General features: G+C 49.5%; 1 protein-coding gene and 1 long non-coding RNA gene across 2 annotated transcripts in view; one reads left to right on the top strand and one right to left on the bottom strand.

Annotated features, from left to right (window-relative positions):
• The first annotated feature begins 63 nt into the window (after positions 1-63).
• Positions 64-7,557, top strand: BAG4 (BCL2 associated athanogene 4). The gene is made up of 5 exons (XM_026064452.1): positions 64-737; positions 995-1,105; positions 3,932-4,192; positions 4,662-4,904; positions 6,064-7,557. The coding sequence occupies exons 1-5, from the start codon at positions 717-719 to the stop codon at positions 6,562-6,564; spliced, it is 1,137 nt and encodes a 378-aa protein (XP_025920237.1). The 5' UTR covers positions 64-716; the 3' UTR covers positions 6,565-7,557.
• Positions 7,558-7,656: 99 nt separating this feature from the next.
• LOC112965465 overlaps positions 7,657-12,880 on the bottom strand; it is a 9,391-nt gene continuing 4,167 nt past the window's right edge. The window contains exon 3 of the long non-coding RNA XR_003253301.1: positions 7,657-11,546. This is a non-coding gene — a long non-coding RNA (uncharacterized LOC112965465). The remainder of the gene's footprint in view (positions 11,547-12,880) is intronic.

Here is a 12,880-nt window from a genome sequence, read left to right on the forward strand (position 1 = left end):
CAGGGCGCCGCGCAGGTAACGGCGGGCGGGTGGGGCCGGTTCCGCCCGGGGGCAGCGGCTGGGCTGCCTGCCGGGGCCGCCGCCTCTGCCGTTACTCCCGGCCCGGGGGAGCCTCTGGGCCGGGTCTCCGCGCGGGGACCCTCTTGGCGGAGCGGGCCCTCGGGGGAGGCCGCCCTGCGCCTTCCCCTTCTCCCGCGCACGCACCGGGCCGTGAGCTTCAGCCGCCCGGATTCCTCTCGAGAGAGAGYGAGCCCGACAGCAGGAACGACAGCAGGAATCTGGCAAACCCCCGGCCCGGGAGAGCGTCTCGTAACGGGACTGTTCTCCGGCCCAGAGCAAGGCCGCGCGCTGCCGGCGAAGCCTGCCCTTGCCTTCCGCAGCCCGGGGCTGCTGCCGCCCCTCGCCTTGGCAGCAGCTGGGGGAGCGAGGCGATGCCGGGTGTCCAGGGCAGAGGTCTCGGGGGAGGATCGAAGAGGAAAACGGGCCAAGGGTAAACCAGGAAAAGGTGCCGGCTCTCGCCAGGTTGAGGGCGGTTTCTGAGTCGTGAGACTTCAGCTTGACTCACCGCGAGCGTGAGGCGGATCGTAGCCGYGGCTGCAGCTAAGTCTGCAGACCGGAGCGGCGTGCCTGTGCTGTGCATCCTCCCCGGACCGCGCGGAGCCTCCTGCCGGGAGCAGGCTTGCCGTCGGAAACCGTCCCGGGCTCATAGAGGAGAGATGAGGACGAGGGAGGCAGGCGTAAGTGTTGTGTTTGCAGTAGCGGCACTTGGGGTGAATGTCCGTCGCTGGGCTTGTTCGAAAGACTGCCTGGGTGCTGGAGAGGTAACAGCAGCTCTGTATTATCCATAGTAAACTAGCCACAAAAAGCTGCTATTTGGGGCAGTTGCCATACTCCAGGATTGCTGCTCCTTGGTATTTGTGAACCAATTCTCGCCTGCGCCTTTCTTTCCAAAAGAGGCGGCCTTCTGCTTACTATGAATCTTTTYTCCTTTTAGGAGCAGACACCATATCCTGGATACACATCCAGCTACTGGAACTCAGCGGCACAGCCTCGAACTGCCTATGCCTCCAGCCCGTATCCCTCTGCACCTGACTTGCAAGGCCAGGTATGGTGAGAAAAATCTTCCCCCTCATGTTTTCCTCAAAACCTGAAAAGTCTGCTGAGGTGTGGCTAGACCTGGAAGCCTGGGACTGAGACTGGCTGAGCTGGAAATGGGAGCTGAGAGTCTCAGCTGCCTTCCRCAGCAGATGTCCCGGAACATTCGGTTCCCTTTGCCCTTTCCTCCTTGCTCCAGGAGCCTCTATTAGTGCTCTGCACTGGCACTTCAAAGTATTGAATGCAGGTTAGCAGCCCTCTCTGAAATGCCTTAGCAAACCATGTACTGCAAATGGTGGCAACTCCCAGCCCCTTCGTACAAAAAGCACTGTCAGGTCCGTAGTCTGTGGACATTGACCAAAGACTTTCCCACTGGTCCACAACKGAAGAAATGACCCCAAATGGCTCCGAGATCTCATGGATCTCATTCTTGCCTTATGCCGAAGGGAGGGGAGCAGCAGAGAGGTGATGTGACTTGCTGAAACTGGGAAATCCTTGGGTCTAGCGCCCTGCTTGCCAGAGCTCCTTGAGTTAGCGGGGCTCGGAGCAAGAGCACGCTTCATAGCCGGATGGCAGCACTGCAGTCTGCTCCACAGGTTTCCCTCCCTGTCCTTTCTCCCACGGCGAGGTGCTGGTGAGACGCCTTGTCTGTCCTTGATGTCGCTGGAATCCCCCTGTCTCCTGGGCTCCCTCCTGCGTGTGGGTGGCCTCTGAGTCTTCTCAGCTYGCAGAAATAAACAGACTAGTTCTGCCATCCAGTTAAGAGCAGTATKAGGACCGGCTTTAAGATTTGACCCTACCCAGAAGTTACCTGTTACTTTCAAAGTATTCTTGACACTGAATCATAACGTTATCTGGCTGTGACAAACTGTCTGGATTTTTGAGCTCATATCTTATCTCCTTAAAAGTGTAACAGTGATTTTTCCGCCMCCCTCCCCCCCAGGTCTTGTAGCTTGACATGCAAATCGCTTTGCATTAAGTAAGAATGGTCTCCCGTTCTGCTGTGTTGGGGCAGGTGTTTTTAACTGAAAAAAATGGAAGACAATGAACAGGGTAAAAAGTTCTATCTTAATATCCAGTTCAAGATTAAAATTTAAGTTGTACTTTTTTTTTTAACGAAGAGATTGCTGGGGCAGTGCTGCCATCCTTGATATGTTTGCTGCCATGAGACGACTAGTAAGAATTGGGAATTGCCATATGATACATACACTGGTCCCAACTAGTAGATTCTTTATTGAGAAACAGAATTGTCTGTTCTCCAGCGTGAATGTGGAGCTTGAGAAACTAATGCCTSTCACCTTTTCCTTTCTAAAGGCACAGCAAACTAAAGATGTCAGCTGCATAAATAGTGGTATGTGTAYGATAAACTTCATCCCTGGGAAGGAATTGGCAGTCTGTGCGTGCGGCACGATTTACATCACGTGTCTGACCCCCGGTAGAGGGCAGGCATGAGTTAGCTGCTGCAGGAGCATACACGTTTCCTTTATGTCCCATGACTCACTTTTCTTGGGATCTGTTTGTTTTTCTGAATGCAGCAATAGCTTTTCCTAGGGGCCATTGCACAAATATCGTGYGAAGAGAAAGGCTTTACTCCTTCCAAAGAGGTTGTCCGCTGGCTATACAGACGTAACTATGGTTTGTTCTAATCCTATGCGACGTGTAGGTTTGCTCTAGCTATTTTGTAAATCCTGGAGCAGGTGATTCAATCTCTCCTTTATGAAACAGCTCACAGGCAAAGAACTGACTTGCCCAAAGCTCCTAGGGAGCCACCAGTGAGCTGCTGAAATCCTAACACTTAAGTGTCTTAGCTATGGTAAGATGGAAGCTCACATTCAGTATAAATTAAGTAYTTGCATGTGTTCAAATAAATTACCATAAATACTCTGGACATATACAGATCTTACAAAAAATTCTCCCAAACTTGACTATTTCCACAGCTGCAGCAATATCTGCAGCTTAGTGATCTGAATCCTTGTTCCTCAGGCTCGAGGCTAGTAGATCTAGCCGTYTTGGATTGTTTTTATTTGTAGATCAAAAAAGAAAATAAGCTTTTCTGGAGTGCTTTTCCTCCACCAATCAGTTTCAATCGGCGACTAAATGGACCTGGTTAAATCTAACAGCTGAAAGCAGGAGTATGGCACAGAGTGAGTGACCAGTTATGGCCTGGGTCCCAAAAACAGGAAGAGCAGGCCAGATGTTGCCTGCATGTCTGTATCCTTGGTGGGGTTCCCTTTGGACTGCAAAGAGATGGGGACCATGCTGAGCCCTGGTGATGCCTTTGAGTAGGAGGGATGGGATGCCAGGACAGGGACCAGATGGGGAAGGCTCAGCTTCCCTTTCTTCAGCGAGAACCCCCAGCTGAAGTGGGAAGAGGCTTTTGGTGTGCGTTAGGGCCAAGGACAGAAGACACACAAGGGTATTTTGGCTGCACGTTTGTAAAGCTTTTGTGAGAGCGCTGAGAGATACCCACTTTTTTTGAGAAAAGGAAGGAGGAAAATGCAGGAGGAAAATGGTTTTGTGAGCTGGTTCCTGGCAAGCCCCTGTTGATGGAGTACCTTAACTCCCTTCTCCATGTCTGCTTTCTCAGCCCTCCACCACTGTGAAAAGTCATGCTCTAGTTAATGGGAAACTAGGCTGAAGGTCCTGGGTGAGGGAGTGGAGTGTGGTTCCTGCAGCAATGTTTTCCAGGGCTGGTGTGGGCACCTGGCACGGAAGCGTGGCTCCAGGCCTGAGATGAGGCCTCGTGCGTGCCGTTCTGCCGGAGCTGAGCCCCTCTGCCCGGCGCTGCGTTCAGTGCCCGTCATGCTCCCTCTGCTTTGCCTTTCTTCCTTCCCAGGGGGCGGATTCTGCCTACACGAACGGCACGTATGGCACCCCGTACCCCTCGGCTCCCGCGTCTGCTCCGCACTACACCAGCCTGCCGCAAACACGAGCTTACTATTCCTCTGGGCCTCCACGGAGCCCCTACCCTGCGGAGTCCCCAGGCTTGTACAGGCCCCCGTCGCCCGCTCCTCCCTGGAGCTACAGCCCGCCAGACTGCCCGGCAGAAGGCTCCTCTCTCAGGCGACAGCAAGGTCCTGGGTACTCCCCGCCGCAGGTAAGAGGCAGGTCCTGGCCAGAGCAACTTTCCAGCCAGGCCCTGGGCTGCTGCGGTAAGCCTGACTTCGGTGTTGGGACAGCCGTTCGGCTTTGAGCGCTCGGAGCATGCTTGGTCCTGCATGAGAAAAAGTTTTACTGGGCCCCAGCGGAGGAAAAGTCCACAGTGTCTCCCCTGATAGATCCCTGGGTGTTTGGACTTGCTTATGTTGTGCTGAGCCAGGCTTTAAACCATATAAATAGATTTTTGTATCTTGAGCAACTAGCCCTGCCCATTCTTATAAAAACTTGTAATCACCCTCCTCTCCAAAGAGTACAAGTTCATGGGCTAGAAAAGCAGAAGCCACATAGTGAGTCTGACTGTGGCTCTTTCCAGAGCTGTTTGGAGGGTTGAAGTGCTCAGGATGTATTTCTGTTGGCCAACTGAAAATGACTTTGAGGGTAACACTTGTTCCCCCCTCTTCCTGCAGACTCCAGGAATGCCTGTCCCACAGTATCCCTACGGAGAAGCCAACGCAGGCATTACCCCACAGGGGCCTGCACCGCAGTCCAGACCCCAGGAGGAATCGTGGGCTCCCTCCGCAGTCTACGGGATGCAGCCGCGTTACGCGTGGCCTGCTGCTTCAGCGCATGGGAACCCGTTCGTCTCCGAATCGTATCCGTCCTGGACTGGCAGTGCAGTCCCTCCTTGCCCTCCCTCTCGGGACTCAAAGGTAACAGTGGATGTTTCGATGGCCTGTCACAGCTCGTGTGTGCGCTGCATCCTGGCTGCAGTTAATCTCTTAAATTATGCTGCTTTCCTCAAAAGCTGTTTTTGTCTCCTGGGAATGCCCCTTTCTTTGGCTGCAGTTGGCTTCTGTTATGTGGAAGCAAAGCAGAAGTTCTCCTAAATACTGCCAGCAAAATCTTATTTGTGTACTGGAGACCAAGATCCAGAGCTGTAATTCCAAAAAGGTGCTGGAGATAACAGACCTGCCAGGGCAGGGCCTGAAATGGGACAGACCTGGTCTCTCTTGCCTAATACTTTTCTCTGAAGCAGCTAACACTGTCAGAAATCCCCCAGGGAAGAGGTGTGTGATCAATCTGTGGGTCAGTTTGCAGACTCCAGTGTTCCTCTTCAAATGGTTACCTTGGCACAGACATTCTTTATTAAGTATTTTTTGAAACAAAAGATATATGGAAGTGATGCGTGTGGTGGGGGGCTGTTCATTTCTCCTTCCTCTGGGTTTGATCAAGAGATAAATGGCTCCCCAGAGGCTTGGTCCCAAGGTGGCAGTGTTGGCAGAGCCCTGTGGAGGGATGTGGCTACATGGATGGGGTTACTGCTATTTGGAAACAGTTCAAAATTGTGCTGCCTGCAGAGGAGTGTCATCTCCGGTACATCCAAACAGGCTCTTGCCAAAATCCATTTAGCATTCGCCCTGTTCAGGTGTAATGAGTACTCAGGAGCTCGCGTCCCTTCCCTCCCCGCCCCCAGRTATTTTTCCTTTTCCCACACACGTGCCTTCCTCTCGCTAGGGGATCTGCTCCGTAGCAGGCCAGAGGCGGGAGCCCTGGTCCCTGTGCTCCTTTTCGGGATTTCTTGCAGAGCCGCCTGCCTGGCAGGACGGGGGTGTCGGTCGCTAGGACATGAGATACTGTGACATCATGGTGCGCGACACTCTAGAAAACACAGCCCAGCTCCCTAGTAACGTCACGCTTGACGCCCTTCTGCCCTGCCCTCCTAGGGACACGCGCCTCAAGGCAGTCACAGTGCCACCTGCCTCCCAGCTCCCTTGGGCTCTTCTCGCTCACCCTTTTAATGCAAGATGAGAGAGAAAAAAACCTGGCCTTAGGGGAAATGCACTTAAAGATTTTTGCTTCTGACTGCAGGATTCTGCTCATGACAAACCCGAGCAAAGTGCAAACCAGCAGAACTACTATTCTGATGTCAATCACCAGCACTCTGGGACAATGAATGATCACAAGCCGACTCCATTCAATGCCAAGCCATCCCCTTCAAACCCCAAAGTGCAGTACAGTGCACAGCCCCAGATGTATGACAATGTAACTCGGAAGCTTTCGGCTGGGAATCAGGAGGCAGGCTGTAAAGCTGGTGACCAGTCTTCAACAAATTCTGCAGCCATCCCACCAGAGATTCAGAGAATCCTACACGTTATGGAGGAAGCTGAACAACTAGAACAAGAGGTGGATGAATTTGTAGGAAGAAAGACAGATAAATCCTACCGTCTTCTGGAAGAGATGTTGACCAAGTTGCTGTTGGAACTGGATTCCATAGAGACTGGTGGTCAGGACAGTGTTCGGCAGGCTAGGAAAGAAGCTGTCCACAGAATTCAGGCCATACTGGAAAAACTGGAAAGAAAGGGATTGTGAAAGCATATCAGTCACAACACACAGCCTGTTGTTGAGGTCCCAAAGAGTTTTAGTTCTGTTAAATCTCAGTTCTTTCTCTTAAGTACTATTGACAATGAAAAAGCAATAAACGATCACTTAAAAGCCCAGCCCCAGCAAATAAATTGCCTATGGACAAATGAAGAGAGTATTGAAGCAGCAACCTAGTTGTTTGGTCCAGGCTATGGAAAAGCAGCACCAATTGAAGTACTCTACCACTGTAGAGGTCTCTGTGGGTGTCCACATGCTTTTCATCAGCAGGAGGAAAATCACTGTACAGAATAAAGTTCTCAATACCGGGCCCAATCTGTAGGTACCTCCTGGAGCCACAATAGTTCTTTAAACAGCAGGAATGCTTGTCAAATTTTGTCACAAAGGCATTGCAGTGTGCAGCCATAAAACAAGATTCTGGGCTTGTCAACTGCTGTGTGTATTTTCAGCTTATATCCCTGCCATGAAGACTGCTGTGTATTGTCCTGGGGTTTGTTTGTTTTTTAGTGCACTCAAGTAGCTGCATTGAAGTGCTGCAAGAAGTGACCATGCTGGCAGCCCAGTCAGCACAGCAACTCAAGGGAATTTCGTGGCACACAGTTTCTTCTCTGTTGTGAAGAGCTATTCTGTGATGGTTTGTATGGAAATAGGAACACAGACTGGAACTCTCTGAATCCTGCCACTGAAAAAGACAGGTATAAACAGGAGAACAATGTGATAGAGCAAATCTAAACAGCAGGATGTTTGGAAATGCTTTTTCAGGTACCTTGGGTAAAAATCCACTTTTTAATTGTAATGTCCTTTCACATACTGCAAGTTTTGTATTCCACTGCAAATACCATACTCAATGGCTCTGTACAATACATGGGAAGGGAGGAGCTCAGTCTACTGTTAACCTTCTGGTTACAACATGTTAAGTGAGTCATTAGCGTGTGTGACGAGATAATAAACCCTGACAACTTTAAAATGTCATTTTGTAATTAAGATGTCTCAAAGTCGCTCTTCTTTAAAGAGAAACTGTGTGCGAGTTTGTATAACTTAGACCTGCCTGTAGCCAAAATACCAGAGTGTATCAGCAGCAGACAGTTGGGACTGAATGCAGCAAATTACCACTGAAAAGGCTTGTTCAGAGGGTTGTTGGGGGTCACTGCAGCACCTGCCTGCTCCCAAGCAGTGCTCCAGGAGCCTTCAGCCATGGCTCTGGGAACAGCGGCCGTGTTTTGGAGGTAGGTGATCTGGACGTGTTCTCAGCACGCCTGAAGCTGGGAGCGCTCTGACCTTGCGCTTTGCAGGCTGGCAGCCAGCTGACGCCCGGAGGGAGCCCTGCAGATTCCAGGTCGGTAATAGACAGGTTGTGCTGCACGGGACTGACCTTTGCATCTGTTCGGATGCCTCTGATCACACGTGGTGTGCAGCCTTGAGAAATGGCCTGCTCTGAGGTAAGCCAGGGAAGAGCTGAATGTCATGTCCTGGGACCGATAAATGCTTGATTGCTATTTTATTTCGTCCTCCTGTCAGGCAGAGAGCAGCCAGGCCAAGCTATCCGTGCTTCAGATTCAGCAGGAAATGTGACTTTTGAGGATCAGCAGTTATACTGGGAGATAAAGCAGACCACAGTGAGCAGACTGATGTCCTGTTACTACACCGAGGACAGAGGAGGGTTCTGGTTAGTGGCTGTATACAGAAAACAATGGCTCAACCCCAGTGAATGCTACCTTTCTTTCTCTGATAAAGACAGCAGTGTCAGCAACAAAAGCGTGTTAATATGCGCTTTTGGTGTGCGTTTCTTTGTGAGAAATAACTGTGGTAAGGATGACTTTCACACTGCTAGCACTGCTATCAGTGTCTCTTTAACCCTAGAGGAACGAAGAGCAGCACTGTGGTGTCCGTACCCCCTTAATTTTATCATATAGTTGAAAGTCTCTTTCGATCCCGTTTCCAGCATCCTGAAATCTTTCCCAAGAGGCTGCTGCGGGCTCACTGAACTACCTTTAGACAGCAGTAACTTTACTTCATAAAATCTATCATTTTAGAATCTCTCTCTCCTGGCTCTCAGCAGCTGTCCCAGTAGGTGACTGAAAAAAGCCCGCTTTTTGATATTTTCTCCACTGTGTGACTGCTAGAGGGCTATTGGCTCGTGTGAAGAGTTTAAGTAGTAGGAGGGATAAACATACATTCTTCCAAATTATTAGATCAGAGGTGGACAGCCAGGAGATGAATGAAGGTGAGTTCTCTTTTCACCTTACAATTAAAAGTACTGAAGTGAATCTTACTGTTGGGAGAGGCAAACTTGATATTTAACTTGGCGTATCCCCAAGCTTTGGACTCCTAAATTCTGCTTCCACAGGTTTGTTAGGCATGTGCATGGTTATCTCGCTGACTAGCAATGGACTTGAGCACGTGCTTTGACTCTAAGAGGCAGAGCCTGTAAGTTGGTGAGAGGGGAGCTTGACATGGAAGTGATCTGCTGTAGAGAGGACTGGAGGCTTCCTTGACTCCAAGAAGTAATTGTACGAGAGGTCCCTCAGCGGCAGTTTGAAGATTTCTTCTTGCTGATATGTATCAGGAAAAAACCACCAATGGTTTGAGATGCTGCTTTTGATGCTTCTTCACAGAGTAGATGTCCCAAGAGTGGGAGAGCTCAAGTGGTAAAACCGGACACCCTCTTGCCTGTATCCTTCTTGTCTGTGCTGCTGCTCAGCAGACAGAGGTATCTGGCAGAGGGAGTAGTTTGCTCTGTAAACAGCTCACTTGCCTTTAGTCATGATTTCTTAAGAGCTCAAATATGCTCTTGTGTGTCAGGCTACTTCTTGTTTTTAAGACATGAATAGCTGGAATAAGAACAGATGCTCTGGGCAAAGGTCAGGAATGGGCATCAGTGGGGTGTCCTTGTAAAGCCTTCTTCTACACAGCCCTCAGATCTCTTGCAGTTTTTAGGATGCATCGGCAAGCGCCTGGAGGAGCTGGCAGAGCAGGACAAGCTGCTGTGCTAGCAGTATGTAGATGACAGCCAGGACTGCGTTTTGCATTAGGCAAAGACTGCAGCAGAGCCTGTGCTCTAGTGAACTGAAGGAAAGCTTGGAAGGAGAGTACTAGCAAGGCAGGTGGGAGGGGAAGGATGCTGAAGAACAGCCTCTGCTGTGTGTGCTCATGCTTGGGGCATTACTGAATTCTGAAAACACCCATATCTGGCTAGAAGGCACTCCCTTTCTACTGGAGGCGGATGCAGATTTAATTACTATAAATCATATTTAGGAGTGGAGCCAACTAACGAAAAGACGCCCATCCCTACAGAAATGCAATAGTTGTACTGGCTTCGTTCTTCAGCCCCATCACCTTATCCCATGGCTCCTCTCTTCAGCGATTCCAGGTTCAGCACCAAGTCCAGCTCTAGGTCTCGCAGTATTTGTGCTCTCTAAAGAGTCACTGAAGAGCTCACTTCTTCCTCTATTACCCCATTCATTCTTTTTTTTATATATATTTTTATTTGATTGGCATGGCTATTGAAATAGAGGTTTGGATTCCCTTCTTGCAGGATCTAGCCAAAGTCTGAAGTCTGTTCTAGCAAGAGATGATTTGCATAAGTCACACTTCAGCAAAGGGAAAAGAAAGWGAAATCATTCAGTTCTTAAATCAGTGTGTATTGACTTCTAGAGTATGTATAGCTGCTACAATTGCAAAGGACGGCTCTTGATGTAGGCAGCCTTCCTTCATACAGTTCCTAACAGCAAGGTACCCACCTGCTTTGCTGAATGAACCCCCTATAAATTCAAATTTTCRTTCCCATTAAAAGAACGGGCAGAAATGAAGCCTAGCTTTAAACCAGAATATACCTTCTAGAGCTGGCAGGTGAACAAAATGGCTACCAGCTTTAGGGCAGATCTCTCTCTCCCAGCTATTGAGGAGCTTTCGGAGCTCTTTCTGCTACTGTCACTCGAGTAATACGCCAGTTGACAAACAGGGGACTGATGCGTCAGCCCTGCTGCTTTTTTGAGGATATGGCATTATAAGCAGAAGTGCCGCAGCAAGGCAATACTTACAGGTATGTGAAAGGAGGGAGCTATTGGCTAGACTCAATTAGAGTCTGAAATTCATGGAACTGACCGAAACTTTATTTTCTGTATTTGTTTCATTTTTAGTAGCAAGAATTGCATAAAGAACAAAACTCTATTGCTTATTGCATCCTGTTTTCTCTAATACTCATTTTCAGCACTAACTGTTAGTTGCCAGGGAAAAGAGGTAGTCAGCTTTAGCAGCACAAAGAGGATTGTGGAGAAATCCTGGTTATTTTACAAACTAAATAACACTGCAGTGCAGTCAGCTAGGAGAGAAGAAAAATATGTATACTCAGCTGCTGTAGTATCACCAGTGCTCTGTGGACTAGTACAAAGGTTTCCTGCTGCAGAGACGTGGCAAGAATGATACCTTTATCCATTTATAAGAAAAACTGTAAGTATGTGCATGGCATACGAGCCAGACAAAGTCTGAGAGGAAGGAGGGAGGTTGTTTGCTTTTTTGGTGTTTTGGTGCTGAATCCATCAAGGTAACATTTTCCTTTAGTAGATTTCCTCTTCCGGAGTTTCCCTCCTGGCATGTGGGAAGGACTCGGCAGAGGATTATGTAAACCCTTATTTAAAAGCACATGAAAGAAAATTAAAAAGTGGGCTGAAATGGTAGGTTATCACTTCAGCAAGCTTGGGTATTTGAACAGCTCTGTGAAAAGACGTTACTGTGGATTACATTTCTAGCCAAACAGCAGCAGTTCTGTATCCATTAGACAGATGGTGGGTTTTATCTGTTTTCTGTGAAGCCTTGCAAAACTGGTAGGACTGATGTGGATTAAAACATACCTTCCCTATTGCAGCCTGCAGAAAACTCCAGCTGACGTAACCGCGTTCTGTCCCTGCCAAGGCCCCGCTGCCTTCAATCGCCCTCAAAGCAGGACCGAGGGGGGTCAGTACTCGGACTGGGACCTGGAAGGACAAGCAAGATGCTGCAGAGAGAAACGTAGGTTCGGTTTGCTAGCAGAAAAGTGGTGTAGCCCCTGCAGAGAGTGGAAAGGCTGCACTAACAAGGTTTGTAGCCAGGTGTTTTATAAATGTGAAACTGAGTTTTTTAGCACTTCTGGCCATTGAAGTCCATCCAGCAAGTAATTAGTTCTCATGGTGGTGAAGGTGAGCACAGAGGTCCCGGTATCCAAGGCGCCAATTCCCAGCAACAGGTTTATCTTACAGTATCCACCCACATCACAAGAGCCAAATTAGAAAGTGTTTCTCTGTACTTATCGCAAGGCTGGTCTCTACAGAAACCAACCTCTGCCTCCAGGGTTGCCTCTCACTTCTCCAAGCACCACCCAGTATTAAAAGGTGAGTTTTCCTTCTTTATTAAGTGACTAGCGTACCTTCATAAGGCAAGGCAAAAGGAGCACTAGAAGGTTTGAAAAAACAAACATTAAATCAGTGTCTTACAGTATCCATGGAGGAGAGTCCTAGTTTCAAGTATTTGTCCACACTGGATGTAGGAGGCAACTGGCACTGTTGCATGTGTTTCCCTGCGAGGCTGCCAAACAAGGGTTGTATGAACAGGGCCAATCCCTGCCCACCTACATCCAGCTTAGAGATGCAATAAAAAGTCTGAAGTCAAGACTGGCAGTGATGTCCTAATTAGCGCTGGCATCAAACACTTGTGATGGCATTTGGGAATAGATTAATTCTGGTCACTGCAACATGAAATGGGCACGTCGTTATGCAGTGATACCGTCGTGCAACTGTCCTGGTGCGGTGAGACTGCCTAGACTTTGTCACTTGCCTCTTGGCCCTCAAATTTTGTCTACTGGAGGTGAGCAGGACAGGGGCTTGAGCTGTTCAAATTGTTAGAGCCTGGAAAACTGAGGACAACCAACCACCACACACACAACTTATCCTGTCCTTGCGTGTAATGTTAGCTTGAGATGTAGGACTTTGAGGCTGGCCTCCCAACTTAAGGCCGCGCATGAGAAGGAATCTTTTCTACTCTCGCTTGTTCACGTTAAYAATAAGGCCACAATACCCCAGCACRGGCTGTGGCCCCTGCCTAGCCCACCTCGGCCCCGAGGGGCTGCGCCGGCAGCGCTGCCCAGCGGTGTGGGAGAAGCTTGCCCTCGCTCGCCCTGACCGCGCTTGTCCCCACGCCGCTACCCATCCCTTGCTCACAGAGGCAGGTGCGGGGGTCCGGGGCTTGGGGGGCAGCAGCCGGTGCCTGGCTGCCTTTGCATCGCGGATGGCCTCGGTCCGATTGCTGCAAGAAGGGGTGGCCGTGGGGCACAAGC

This window comes from Apteryx rowi, unplaced genomic scaffold (genome assembly GCF_003343035.1).
Source record: "Apteryx rowi isolate R43461 unplaced genomic scaffold, aptRow1 scaffold_217, whole genome shotgun sequence".
NCBI classification, from domain to species: Eukaryota; Metazoa; Chordata; class Aves; order Apterygiformes; family Apterygidae; genus Apteryx; species Apteryx rowi.